This window comes from Carcharodon carcharias, chromosome 1 (assembly GCF_017639515.1).
Source record: "Carcharodon carcharias isolate sCarCar2 chromosome 1, sCarCar2.pri, whole genome shotgun sequence".
NCBI lineage: Eukaryota > Metazoa > Chordata > Chondrichthyes > Lamniformes > Lamnidae > Carcharodon > Carcharodon carcharias.
Genome location: NC_054467.1, coordinates 51,515,047 through 51,529,655, shown reverse-complemented (window position 1 = coordinate 51,529,655; position 14,609 = coordinate 51,515,047). Strand labels below are relative to the sequence as shown.

Below are 14,609 nucleotides of genomic sequence, written 5' to 3'. Positions count from 1 at the left end.
TGCCATCCAAGTGGAGGGAGCAAAGAGCAATGTAGTAGTGATAGGAGACAGCATGCTCAGGGGGATAGATACTGACACAGCAAAGAGCATGGGTCCAGACGGCTACATTGCCTGCCCAGTGCCAGGGTTTGGGAGACCAGCTCAGGGCTGGAGAGGAACCTGCAGTGGGAGGGAGAGGATCCAGCTGTCGTGGTCCAATTAGGTACCAACGACATAGGTAAAATTAGGAGAGGTCCTGCATAGAGTGTATAAGGAGCTAGGCACTAAATCAATAAGCAGAATCTCAAAAGGTTTATTACCTGAGCCGCATGCAAATTGACATAGGGTAAATCAAATTAAAATAACGCATGACTCAAAGACTGGTATGGGAGAAATGGGTTCCGGTTGGCAGGGCACTGGCACCAGTACTGGGGAAAGTGGGATCTGTACCGTTGGGACGGTCTACACCTGAACCATGCTGGGACCAGTGTTCTAAAAAGGTCACATAACTAGGGAAGTACAGAAGGTTCAAACTAAATAGTGGGGGAAAGGGAATAAATTTGGAAAGATGTGGTAAACCAAAGACTAGAGACAAGGCAAGAGATAAAGGCATAAACAACAAAAACAAAAATTGCTGTAAAAACTCAGCAGGTCTGACAGCATCTGTGGAAAGACAGAGTTAACGTTTCAAGTCCGTATGACTCTTCTTCAGAACTGAGCTGGGACTGAGTTCCTTGCAGTTTTGCTAGTGCTGCTGGGAGGGTTTTAACCAACTCCTGCTGCCATCCCTGGGAAACAGCACTTCCTGCCTTTCCTAGACAGCCTGGAGGATAGTATGCGGGGAGGCTTTGCTGAACCATGCGGCCACAAGTTGTCTTCTATTGGGACATTTTGGTCTCAGCAGAATCTTGGAAGTAACCCAGACTGATGCTCCTGGCTTGCAGTGAGAGAATGGCTGTCTATGTGCCTTTAAACATGACGTCCAGACCTTCAACTCCATGAAGTAATGGTGAGGATGACAACTTCCTGCCTGCCCCTGATGCAACAATTGGCGAGCTCCTTGTGGATGCACATGTAATGAGCTGAACAGCACAGGATCATACATGGTCAGCTGTCCCACCTTACAGTGAAAATCACTCCCACTTCCACGCCTGCTACCAAACTTTGATTCAGAAAGGAAGATTCTGCCACTGATCACAAAATTTAGGCTGACTCTGTTGGAGGTGCTATCTTTCAGATGAGACTTTAAACTGAGGCCTATCTGTTCTCTCTCGTGAGCATAAAAGTTTCATGGCACTATTTCAAAAAACATGTGAATTTTCTCTAGTGTTCTGGTCAACATATATCCCTCAACCAAGAGCAATGAAGAACAGATATTGCTGATCATTATTACATCACTGTTTTCAGGCTCCCTGCTGCTCAAACCCGAATTGTTTCCTGGATTTGACTACATTTCAAAAGCACATCATTAATTGTAAGGTGCTTTCGGATGTCAAGAGGCCATGCAAGGAGTAATATAATTTCAAACCTCACCTACTCAAAAGCACTTTCTTCCCGCTGCAGTGCTAGATAAACAGCAATAAGGAATTTCACAAAACAATCAGAGGTTGTTACATTCTTATTTAGTGTACAGTAATTAGCAGGATTTTCTATACAATTGGCATGTTAGCCTTTATTGCAAGAGGGTTGGAGTACAGGGATAAAGAAGTTCTGCTACAATTGTACGGGGTTCTGGTGAGCCCACATCTGGAGTAGTGTGTGCATTATTGGTCTCTACATTTAAGAAAGGATATACTTGCATTGGAGGTGGTACAACGAGGTTCAATAAATTGGCCCCTGGGATGAAGGGATTGTCCTATGCTAAGAGTCTGAGGAAATTGGGGTTATATTCTCTGGAGTTTAGAAGAATGAGAGGCAATCTCATTGAAACATAGAAGATTCTTAAGGGGCTTGATAGGATGAACACTTGAGAGATTGTTTCCGTTGGTCTTGAAATTTAAAGTAAGGGGGCACAGTTTCAGGACAAGGGGCTGATCATTTAAGACTGAGATGAGGAGAAATTACTTCACTCAAAAGGTTGTGAATCTTTAGAATTCTCCACCCCGGAGGAGTGTGGATGTTTCATCGTTGAATACATTTAAGGCTGAGATAGACATATTTGGCCTCTCAGGGAATTAAGGGATATGGGGAGCAGATGGGAAAATAGAGTTGAAACCCAAGGTCAACCATGATCATATTGAATGGTGGAGCAGGTTCGATGGGCCGTGTGGTCTACTCATGCTCCTATTTTATGTGCTCTTGTACTCCAGTAGTAAATTTAGTTTTTTTTCTTCTTCAAAAAAAGGGATAAGGTACATCATTTTCAGGACTGTGACAACAAATGTTACATGAATTCGAGAAACAGTAAACCTTTCCATCTCTGTACACCTTCAGTATATTATACAACTTTGGGTAATGGTATGGTAAATGCATCTCACTTCACTCAGAATACTTTTTGTAGCAATGCACCATAAACAAATTGTACTACTTACATATCTATGCCCGTTTAAGTCTCTAAATGCAAATTTATACACTGCTGGGGATTCAAACACAAATTACATATATTAAATAAGATTTTTTTAAGGTAGTTTAGGAAGTTGGAGAAGCAAAAAAACAGGTTTGAAAAATCTCAGTGTGGTCTCACTGCTGTGGAGAGGCAAAGACAGGAGGTACTCAGACCACCTGATGGCTTGCCAAGAGATTATAGGCCTTGCGCATAAAAAAGGGTTACCAAACACAAGCCATGGAAACTGCTGAAAAGGTTAAACAAGACCAAAAAATGCATGGATTTCTAGACATTTCAAGTACTGCTGATCTTAATTTACTGTGGTCATATATTATGTCTAAAGCAGTTAGTTAAATTGTTGTGGACCAATTTGACTGTGAAGTTTTAACCAAATCAGAGGTGACCTAATAGGGATATATAAAATAATGAAAAGGCTGGTTGTGTACATATTGATAGATCATCTCAGTTTGCAACTGCAAAGGACCAGGCAATGTGCATTTAAATGATGTAAGATTAGGAATGGATGTTATTGTTCTTTTCCCAGAAAGTAGTGACCCTGTGGAATGCACTGCTGGCTGGTGGTGTGCGTGCTGACTTTGTTCATGCCTGCAAGAGGGAAATGGACTGGTTCTTGTCTGGGGCACAGATTGCAGTTTAGAAAAGTTAAACGGATGAACATAACCATGGTCAGTATGATCACTGCAGAAGGTCAGAGAGGAGAGTTTTTTTTTGCTTTTTGGCCTTGGGCTTCTGTCTGTTTCATCACTTCTCCCAGGTGATTATATGCCTTTGAGTGCAGGAAGGAGGGATTAGGAAGTGTTTAGTCAAAATGCTCCAACTAACATGAATGTGCAGTGGGCGTAATAGACCAACTGGTCTTTTCTTAAAAGCAAAAAACTGCGGATGCCGGAAATCCAAAACAAAAACAAAAACAAAACTATCTTGACTCCATTCTCTCTCCCATTGTCCAGTCTCTTCCCACCTACATCCGTGATTCCTCTGACACCCTACATCACATCAACAATTTCCAGTTCCCTGGCCCCAACTGCCTCCTCTTTACCTTGGACGTCCAATCCCTCTACACCTCCATCCCCCACCAGGATGGTCTGATGGTTCTCCACTTCTTCCTCGAACAGAGGCCCGAACAATCCCCATCCACCACTACTCTCCTCCGTCTGGCTGAACAATTTCTCCTTAAACTCCTCTCACTTCCTCCAAATAAAAGGTGTGGCTATGGGTACCCACATGGACCCCAGCTATGCCTGTCTCTTTATGCGGTATGTGGAACATTCCTTGTTCCAGTCCTACTCCGGCCCCCTCCCACAACTCTTTCTCCGGTACATCGATGATTACTTCGGTGCTGATTCTTGCTCTAGTCTGGACCTGGAAAAATTTATTAATTTTGTTTCCAATTTCCACCCCTCCATCATTTTCACATAGTCCATCTCTAACACTTCCCTTCCCTTCCTTGACCTCTCTGTCTCAATTTCTGGTGATAGACTGTCCACCAATATCCATTACAAGCCCACCGACTCCCACAACCACCTCGACTACAGCTCCTCTCACCCCGCTTTCTGTAAGGACTCCATCCCATTCTCTCAGTTCCTTCACCTCCGTCACATCTCTTCTGACGATGCCACTTTTAAAAACAGTTCCTCTGACATGTCCTCCTTCTTCTTTAACCGAGGTTTTCCACCCACGGTGGTTGACAGGGCCCTCAACCGTGTCCGGCCCATCTCCCGCGCATCTGCCCTCACGCCTTCTTCTCCCTCCCAGAAACATGATAGAGTCCCCCTTGTCCTCACTTATCACGCCACCAGCCTCCGCATTCAACGGATCATCCTCCACCGTTTCCACCAACTCCAGCATGATGCCACCATCAAACACATCTTCCCTTTACCCCCACAGCGGCATTCCGTAGGGATTGTTCCCTCAGTGACACCCTGCTCCACTCCTGCATCACCCCCCTACACCTCAACCCCCTCCCACAGCACCTTCCCATTACAAGCCTACCGACTCCCACAACCACCTCGACTACAGCTCCTCTCACCCCGCTTTCTGTAAGGACTCCATCCCATTCTCTCAGTTCATTCACCTCCGTCACATCTGTTCTGACGATGCCACTTTTAAAAACAGTTCCTCTGACATGTCCTCCTTCTTCTGCAACCGCAGAAGATGTAACACCTGTCCCTTTACTTCCCCTCTCCTCACCATCCAAGGGCCCAAACACTCCCTTCAAGTGAAGCAGCATTTCACTTGCACTTCCCTCAATTTAGTCTACTGCATTCGTTGCTCCCAATGCGGTTTCCTCTACACTGGAGAGACCAAACGCAGGCTGGGTGACCGCTTTGCAGAACACCTTCGGTCTGTCGGCAAGTATTACCCAGACCTCTCTGTCGCTTGCCATTTTAACACTCCACCCTGCTCTCTTGTCCACATATCTGTCCTTGGCTTGCTGCATTATTCCAGTGAAGCTCAACACAAACAGGAGGAACAGCACCTCATCTTCCGACTAGACACTTTACAGCCTTCCGGACTGAATATTGATCATGAACTCTTTCCTCCATCCCCAACCCCTTTCTGATTTTCCCCCTCCTTTTTGTTTTTTTCCAATAATTTATATAATTTTTCTTTTCCCAGCTATTTCCATTATTTTAAAATGTATTTCCATCCATTGTTTTATCTCTACCTTTTAGCCTTTTTCGATTCCTTCACCCACCCCACCCCCACTAGAGCTATCTGTAACTTGCTCGTCCTGCTTTCTACCCTTAATTAGCACATTCGTTTAGATAATATCACCACCTTCAACACCTCTTTGTCCTTTTGTCTTTGACATCTTTTGGTTATCTCCACCTATCACTGGCCCTCTATCCAGCTCTCCTTGTCCCAACCCCCCACTTAAACCAACTTATATTTCACCCCTTTTCTATTTTTCCTTAGTTCTGCGGACTCGAAACATTAACTGTGCTCCTCTCCACAGATGCTGCCAAACCTGAGTTTTTCTAGGTACTTTTGTTTTTGTTTTGGTCTTTTCTTGCTTGTAATTTTCATATTCTATAAAGGTACTGCTATGATATCACTGGCAAATAAACACTGGCAGTTTACCAAAAAAAATTACTAACCTGATTTAGCCACATCAGTGCACTGATAGGTGAGCCACCTTTGCAACCAGCATCCATGTAAGAACAATCTATAACCTCTTGTGCACTCAGCAACTCCAGTTGCCCCCATTTGATTGCACATGAAGATTCAATACTCTCCACAACACTGAATGCCCAACATCCACCACACTACAACACAAAATAAGCAGAAATTAGTCTGACAATTGCATAACCCAGTTTACTCCCAAGAATTCGCATTTGGCAGACCTGTGAAATTACATTTTAAAAATAATTATATATAATAAAATATATATGCCGAAAGTTTCAATAAGGCTTATTATAATTATCAACAATGCTTTGACAGACCTTGTAAGTGACCTTTCACCTTTTCTGGCATCAAGGATGTCAAAGAAACAAAAAACAGCTGGCACCTGAAAACCTTTAGGATTTTCAAATCATTATTGGTAAATCAACATATTCACACAAGAAGGCTGAATCACTACCTTGTCCCTCCAGCAGCCTTTAAAGGAAAGGGGCAGCACTTTATTTTATCCAAATAAGACTTAGAAATTATTTTGTCTTACTTTGGGAATTGGAAATCTTCGGGAAAACAACCCGATTTTCTGGACACATTGCAAGTCAGGGGAACCTGAAAAGTTTAATCCTGTAAGTGCTATAACAGATAAATGATTCACTGGAACACACTTCGTCTGCGTAACTGAAGATGTTGGCACCAGGATGAGCTAAATTTGCCAAGGGAGCAATTCAACAGAATGATGAATGTGTTATGGTTCCTTAACAAATAACGCTATTAAGCTATGTAATTACAAAAATATTCATTTAGAACCAATCATTGGCAAGGAACTAGTAGATAATGGTACACGAGACATATTGTAGCAAGTAATTAATGCAATGTATTGTTCTATTCATTTGGCTCTAAAGGGCAGAACATAACAAAGTGCTGATTTATTTAAAAGAAGATTCAAGGGAGGAAGTAAGATTTTATGAAATACCAAACCTCGCTGTCAGTGTGCAATTTTAAATCTTAAAAAGTTACGATGTGATAGCATTAAGACTCTGAATAACCATCTCCATTATAAGATACCACTCTGTTGCTAATGATTAAAAAGATCATATCAGCAACCACAACACTGCACTCTACAGGTTTCTTTATTTTCTCCTACAGTATATACTGATACCAATTGGATCTTCATACAACTGCTTTGCTGGCTGGAATGCTAAAAAAGCACACACATCCATTTTGAGAATGTTGCCAATGTTACCACCAGTCATAATAATAGGATTATTAATAAATGAACTTTTCTTTCCAATCACCTCTTTTGATTGGGACTATTTTAAAGGTTGCAACATCAAAATATTTTTGTTCTTGGAAAGCAAAAATTAAGAACAACTTTTAAGAATAAGCCTTTGGGCATGGTCCCAGGGAGCTGCTGGCATCCATTTAATGGAAGCTGGGGGTGAGGCAGGGAGGATCAGAGGTCGGGGTTGTGACAAAAGGATGAGATCAGAGACCAGATGACAGGGTTGAATGTCAAAGGGAGGGGGAAGAGGGAAATTGGAGGTCAGGAGTCAGAATCAGAGTCTGGGTGTTAGGGTCAATGGCTTGGTAGGAATACGAAGTTGAAGGGGAAAACAGGCCAAAGGAGTAAGGTAAAGGAGGCCTGAGTAAGTCAAAGAATAGGAATATCCTCTTATTCTACTGGAGGATAGAATAAAGGGATAGGAGTAATGGAGGGACAGTGGTCTGGGAGGACAGCTGCTACCCGTGAACTTAAAACCTGAAGTAGGGAGGGGCTCCACATTCAGATAAACAAAGTTCAAAAATGGGCCCCTTATGGTAGCTGGTGCACGCACAATCTACTTCCACCGAATGAGCTGATGTTGGCTCTCCCAGCTGGCAGCAAGGTAGATCTGGAGATGATGGTTCAGGGTGACAGCAGCCCACATTATTCCTGTGGAGCCCAAAGGAGCAATTCTGCTTCTCCTGGCCTCACTAAAATGATTTATTAAATCTGTTGTTCCTCTTTGGCTGTACTACTGGAAAAAACTGGATTGAGCTGCATTCTGCACACTCCACACAGCTGCTTCATAAAATAGCAATTGGAGTCCCATGCATGTCACAGGGCTTAAGTTGCATACTTAAAGGGAATATTGCTGCAAAAGGGTGGCTGCTCTAGCTGCCCAACAATATGCCCCTTTCACAATAGTGATGGCTAGATAGGAAGTGGTAATGGCATAAGGATATTCTCCCTGCCATTCTTGAGTTGTTATCACCCCATTTCCACTAGCAGAATAAGTGATAATCCCCCTCCCTGCCCCACTTGTCTCGTGTGCTCCCTGCATATATCCACACTTAGCAATGTTAGAATGTTCCTAATCATTTGACCCCGCTATGAGATATCTACGAAGAATCCATTCTTTGCATTGATAAGCTTATTAGTGAATCATTGAATGGTGAAAAAATTGTAAGACCACTACCCCCATCCTACCCACACTCCCTATGGCCATAAGCAGCAAAAAGGGGAGAACATATCTTTAAGGTCAGTCAGTCCCTAAAAAGTTGAGAGAGGCAGCGTGGTGAACAATGGAAATTAAATTATATGGTTAACTTCACACACATTTGTTGTTTTATACTTTATGGGAAACATTACAGAAGTTAAAAAAAAAAGTTGGAAATATTATCCTGTCCAGTTGTGTCTATTCTGCAATTCAAAAGCTTTGGACTCAAAACGTCAACTCTTTTCTTTCCTGCCGATGCTGCCAGACCTGCTAAGATTTTCCAGGTAATTCTGTTTTTGTTTCAAACCCAGTACTGTTGGCACCAACCTGATCCACACCAGCTGCCCCGAGTCAACCGGACCCCCAAGGAGTCTTGCTGTGGCAACATATACGGTTATATGCATGTTTGTGCCCTGGAGCTATGGATAGTGATTTCCATCACATGGCTGACCAGGAATCTCACCTGTTCTTACCGCCTGCTGTATGTTGGAAGGATTTACAAGTTGATACTGAATATGTTTGGCCATGTTATGAATACACCTTTCTCGGATATCAAGTCCTGCAGTGGGATTTACACCCAGTGCTTCTGGTTCAGAGGCAGGGACAGTAAAAAATAGATAAACCATGTGGGCGATATTTCTTTTACCTATCCTCAATGTTTACACAAGAATTCTATGTTAGTCAAGCAAATCAGTCCTTTAGAAATCTGTGTTGACTGACCCTGATAGGTCTACACTTCCCCAGAGTGTGTAAGAATTTAATGTTGCATTGTACAATAGTTAACTACCAACTAAAGTGCGATGAACTGGCCTATAATATCATTACAATAGACTTATTTTTTGTTGCCATTTTTAAAAATCCATCACATTTTCATTACTCACAAAATTTTGGAAAATTATGATCAGAATATCAACTGGTACATTGGAAAATATTACAGCATGAGCTGACAAGAGTATTTTTAGTGTCTCCAAAGAAATGGTCCAATATCTGTGCTGGCAGCATCACTGAAGTAACTATTCATTATAAATCATTTTTAGTATTTTTTTTATCCATCTACAGTTCCAGCAGATTTAAGAATAAGAAACTTACAGATTCCTGATTTCGCACAGGTGTAACAACATTCTTGTCCCTCCAGTCAAATTTTGATGGTAATGCTGGCCTCTTGGCATCCTTGAGAAGAGATGTGTATTTGGGAAGCTGTACTGATCTTGAACTTAAATATGTTGCTGCAGGTTTAATTATAAAATATTATTTTTTCCTTCCTGCTTCATATCAATCTTTAGTAAAATGCAAACATATAATTTCAAAATTCCTAGTAATTAGCCCATAATCATCTGTAAAGAAATTAAATAATGCTTCCAAAAAGCAAAGTTCTGTATGGATTTTTAACATATGCTACACACCTGGTTGTGCAGTTATATTTTAATGCATTGATCTATTTTAAAATAGAAGGCTTTAATACTTGCATACAAATACACACAGGAACATAATATGAGCACATGGAACATTAATGTGAACTTCACTGTTTGAAGTTCTGCTCATATGTTCTGATTTCAGGCTGGTTGTAAATAATCAAGGGATCTCAGTTTATAATTTAGTCAGTATACACTACAGACTACAGTACTGAAAATACTGAAAAGGTGAAAGGTTGCAGTTCTTACAGGTAATATCTATCTCATTGTGAGTTTCTGTGCCTATAGCAAAGCTGCTTCTAACTGGATTCACTGTCTGCTCAGTCTAGCAAAGAAAAGTGCTTGAAAGCAACACAGAATAAAGTTATCTAGCACCACCTAGTGCTACATGCTCATGTAGAATGTATTTCTCCTAACACATGCAATTGACTAGAGATGATGATATGGGAAGAATTTAGAGCAGAGATTTCCTCAGTTCACTGTTTGTACCAAAATCAAAACCAAGAAGGAAATCTTTCATGGTGGTCTGTTGGTACAACATAGTGCAGTAAGATGCTCACTATGTTGTCTTCCTACAATTTCTCAAATGACCAGTTTCTCCAGGTTGTCAGGGGTAATATGCAGAGAGAAGCCAATGCACACCTTCAACTATTAATATGGAAAACTACAAGAACAGCAAAACTGGGCTCCTCTTTAATGCTTCTACTATCAGCCTAGGGCACCGCACTGAATGGTTCATTACTATTTTGTATTGTGCAATCATCAATCATAACCTATCTAACATGCTGAAATAATATCCTAACTTGACATTTAGTTTGTTGATACTTAACTTGTCAATGGCATTGTTATATTGGTATATTATTCCAAGAGGATTTAGGAATATGTGCATACAATGCCACACCATTCACTAATGCACTAGTCAGTGCATTGAACTAAAAATGTATCAGTCCTCAGCACTTGGTGTGATCTAAGAAATATATTCAATGAAGCATTTGAATTTGAAATTGTGATTATTTTGAACTTTTGCAAACCACGCATATTTAAAAATTTAACATTAATTATTCAAAATGCTGTACATTGTACCCAAGCACAATAATAGGCTTTAATATTAATCGACTGACTGTGTATTGAAATGTTACAAAACATTACCTCTGAATACTTCAGACGACATATCAGAAAACTGGTTAATTCCATAAATAGCAGAGCCACTTTCATTCGGCAAGATTGAAGAAACAAGATTCATAGTGTAGTGTCTCTGTATGCTTTCCTGGAAAATAAATTATATTTTTCCCAATATCAAGTTTTGAAAATGAAACAATTTTATAATACTGCTTTTTTCCTTAAAATCTAGGAATAAACCTACCTAAATTTGAACAAATGTTGTTCCCCTTTTGAAAAAAAAGTCAAAAGTGATTAACTTTGGTTTTTAAAATTCTCTCTTATTTCAAAACATTGGGATATACTAGTGACACCCATGATGAGTTTTTAATCTACAACTGATCATTGTGTTTTGCTAGCAGAACAAGGAAATGCTAATATATATATGCTAAATAGTCTGTTGTTTGACTGTAAAAAGAACATACATCAAAATATAATGTTTCTAAACCAAAGTAATCGTGTTTCCGTTCCAATGAGTGAGGTTGACAAAACTGAAATAGGCAGCATAGAATCAATCAACACTAATTACAATGCAAAATGTATGAAAAGAACAGGAATTAATTCAACCCTCTGCATGACATGCTTAAAACATGGCCCCAGATCTTTTGGTCTCCAGGTCATCGGAGAGCAGGTATACGACCCTAGATACACACTGGAACCCCGCGCAAGTCCATATACACTGACCTCTAAGGGAACTACCCGAGACATTTGAACTTCTGACGGGCAACTACCCTGCTCCCAGGATCCTACGCAAAAGTCTCCGACTCTGAGTTAGAGTTGGAGACTTTGGGCAGTTCCGGCGTACTTACCTGGATAGTTATCCAGGAAATGTTGGACAGAAAAGTCTTAGCCTAACTCCTGGGTAACTACAAAACTGAGCACACATAGAACCATAGAATAGTTATGCTGCAGAAAGAGGACATTCAGCCCATCGTGTCTGCGCCAACCAAAAAGAGTAAAAAGAGACTAACCGCTGATTTTAATCCCACTTTCCAGCACCTGGTCCATAGTCTTGCAGTTTACAGCACTTCAAATGCAGATCCAGGAACCTTTCATTCACACTGCCACCCTGCCTGCCCCCTCAAACTCCCAACTAACTCCCTGACCACCCTGTCCCAACAATCCTTCCTGACCTGCTGGCCATGCTCCTGACCAACGCCCCCCTGACATGACTACCCTTCCCTGACCCCACCTGACAACACCACCCCCCACAGGAGACCTGACTACCCCCCACCACCCAATTACACCCCCCAAGCTGACCTGACTAACCCATGACCTCATTACCACTCCAGACGTGATTGACTACCCCCTGACTCACCTACCCACCTCACCCACCCACCAGCCTACCTACTTACCATCCTACGCATCTGCTCTGCCACCCCACCCACCTACCACTACAGCCACCTGCCACCCTACTTACTCACTTACTACTTACTCACCCACCCTACCCACTTAGTCACTCGCCCTACCCACTTACTCACCCACCCTACCCAGTCACTTGTTCATCCACTCGCGCATTCACTAACATCCATACATTCAGCCATTCAGTAACATTCACACTGGACATGACGGCAGCTAGTGCCGGTAAAAAGGAGATATGTCCAATCATCCCCCTGAAGCTCTGCCGCGATGGAGTTCTCCAATGGACCACATTTCTGGGAAAGCTGGGCTGGGAAGACCTGGCCAGAAATGCGGAGCTGCGTCGGGGTGCAGAAAAGTAGGGCCAGAGTGGCAATCTAAGGGTGATTGCCACTTCACGGAAGATCCAGGCCATGCATTGCTAAGATATCACTGGTAACATTTTTCGGTCACAATGGGTCAATTTAAATTATGTTGTGAAGTAGCCAATGTTACATTCGAAAAGTCTAAAGATTGTGAAGAATGTGATCAGGTCTACAGTGTACTTTCTGAGTTCAATTAGCTGAAAATCCAACCCTTGGAACTAGCTTTCATCTAATCTTTGGTGTGTGTCATACCTCCAGAGCATATGGTGGGTTGCACATATACCAGAAAACAAGCAAACAGTGAAACAAATAATTAGATATTTAAAATATGGTATATTAGTTCAGAAAAAAATATAGAAGTAAAAAAATAAGAAATAAGTTGGAAAGAAGAATGAGCAAGAAGGGAAAAATGTGAACAGAAGTCAAGGTTTAAAATTATTTGATTTAAAATTGAAAGTTCGGGCTGGATTTTCAATTGCTACTGGGGGCCAGAACGGGTTTCGGTGTGATTTGAAAATTGCATTCCCAGAGGATGGCAATGGATCCCACCACCTTCGGAATCCCAATGCAATGTTCAGTCGGAGGAGGTGACTGGAATGTGATGTGGCTCCAGTTAGGTGGCTATAACATTAGTTGTGGAGCTAATTAAAAAGGCCTTGCGGGGCCAGTTTCATATTTTCTGTCTTTAGGCATGGGACACAGTGTCTGGGAAACGTCAGTGTGAGCCTGGTGTGTACACAGCAAGGAGCCATCAGGGATCATAGAGGCACCGGTCAACTCATTTAAAAGACGGACAATCAGACTCAGCTGCTCAAATCAAGGCACAGGGTCACAATCGCTGATGCTGAAATACTTTGGATTTTTCAACAGTGAGAGGTGGGAGTCTTGAGAAGGACATCAGGCTGCTGGCATCACCTGGGCAGCTCAGGAACTGGAAATGGGAAATGGCTTCTCTGACATCTGGCAGAGCAGCAAGGAGGAGCCTCATCAGAGACATACTCCTGGTCAGGAGGCTAGAGGAGCATAGAGAGGGGCTGCAAGGAGAAGACAGCACTCCCAATGACACTGTCTGTACCACACACAAGTAGGCTAGCTTCAAATGACAGACAGCCAGTGCCAAAATAGGCTGCAGCTATCGAGGCATGTGATGTCCGAGACTTGCTTTATGGTCAACACTGACACCATGTCAGTACCAATGAGACTGCATCTACCTGTGCACTCGGTCACAGACATTTCCTCTCTGATCCACAATGAACTGATGCCTCGTGGGCCCCATGGTGGTCCCTTACCCATAGCCGTCAAGGCCATTATTGCCCGGAATTTTTATGAATCCGGGTCATACCAGGGATCAGCTCAGCTGCAGACCTGGCTGGTATCTCACAGCTAACGGCTCAACATGCCATCAGGCAGGTCACGGATGCCCTATTCTGCAGGGTAGGGGGATTACATCCATTTTGATTCAAATAGGCATAGAGGGCATTGGGTTCTTCCAGGTCCAGGGAGTCACTTGTTTTACCCACAAGCCATCAAGGCACCTATAGACCAGCCAGCCAGATTCCTGAACAGAAAAAACTTCCACTCACCGAATGTCTAGCTGCTCAATGCCCACATGAAATGGAACATGTAGTTCTGTGCCCAGTTCCTGGGCATTTGTCATGATTCCTTTATCCTGTGAATGTCTCAGGTACCTCAGCTCTTCCCATCAACATCCAGATTCAGTAAGTGGCTGTTGGGAGATAAAGGTCATCCCCTGAAGATGTAGCTGCTGACTCCCGTCCAATACTCGGACACAACAGCAGAGAGGCACTACGACCAGAGCCATTTCCGTTGAGCAGACCAGGGGCAAGTCGAATATGCATTCTGTTGCCTTGGCCGATCAGATGGGGACCTCTAGCAAGAGGCAGCCAGGGTGTTGATAGTTGTGGTCATCTGCTCCACACTGAACAATGTGATACTATAAAGAGGCCTGGGGCTGGATGAAGATGAAGACTGATGCAACACTCTTTCTCATTAGAGGACCGGGAAGAAGATCGGGCAAAGGAGGTGCTGCAGAGGAGCCCGGTGCCCATTCATTGGAGGGAGAGTACTGACACCGTCCCAGGGCTTACTGTGATCAGCAGGCTGGCATGGCCAAAAGAGCCACATTGATTCAGCAACACTTAAATTGAGC

At 42.6% G+C, this 14,609-nt stretch overlaps 1 protein-coding gene across 5 annotated transcripts in view; it reads right to left on the bottom strand.

Moving 5' to 3' along the window:
* The window catches only part of ctso (cathepsin O), a 98,576-nt gene that overhangs the window by 57,938 nt on the left and 26,029 nt on the right, over positions 1–14,609 (bottom strand). For all 5 annotated transcript variants that reach the window (XR_005944579.1, XR_005944580.1, XM_041200777.1 and 2 more), the window contains exons 2-4: positions 10,707–10,824; positions 9,235–9,371; positions 5,647–5,814 (exon numbers count right to left, since the gene is read on the bottom strand). Coding sequence is in view for 3 of the 5 variants with exons in the window: in XM_041200777.1 (XP_041056711.1) it covers positions 5,647–5,814; positions 9,235–9,371; positions 10,707–10,824 (423 nt within the window). In the remaining 2 variants the exon portion in view is untranslated. The remainder of the gene's footprint in view (positions 1–5,646; positions 5,815–9,234; positions 9,372–10,706; positions 10,825–14,609) is intronic.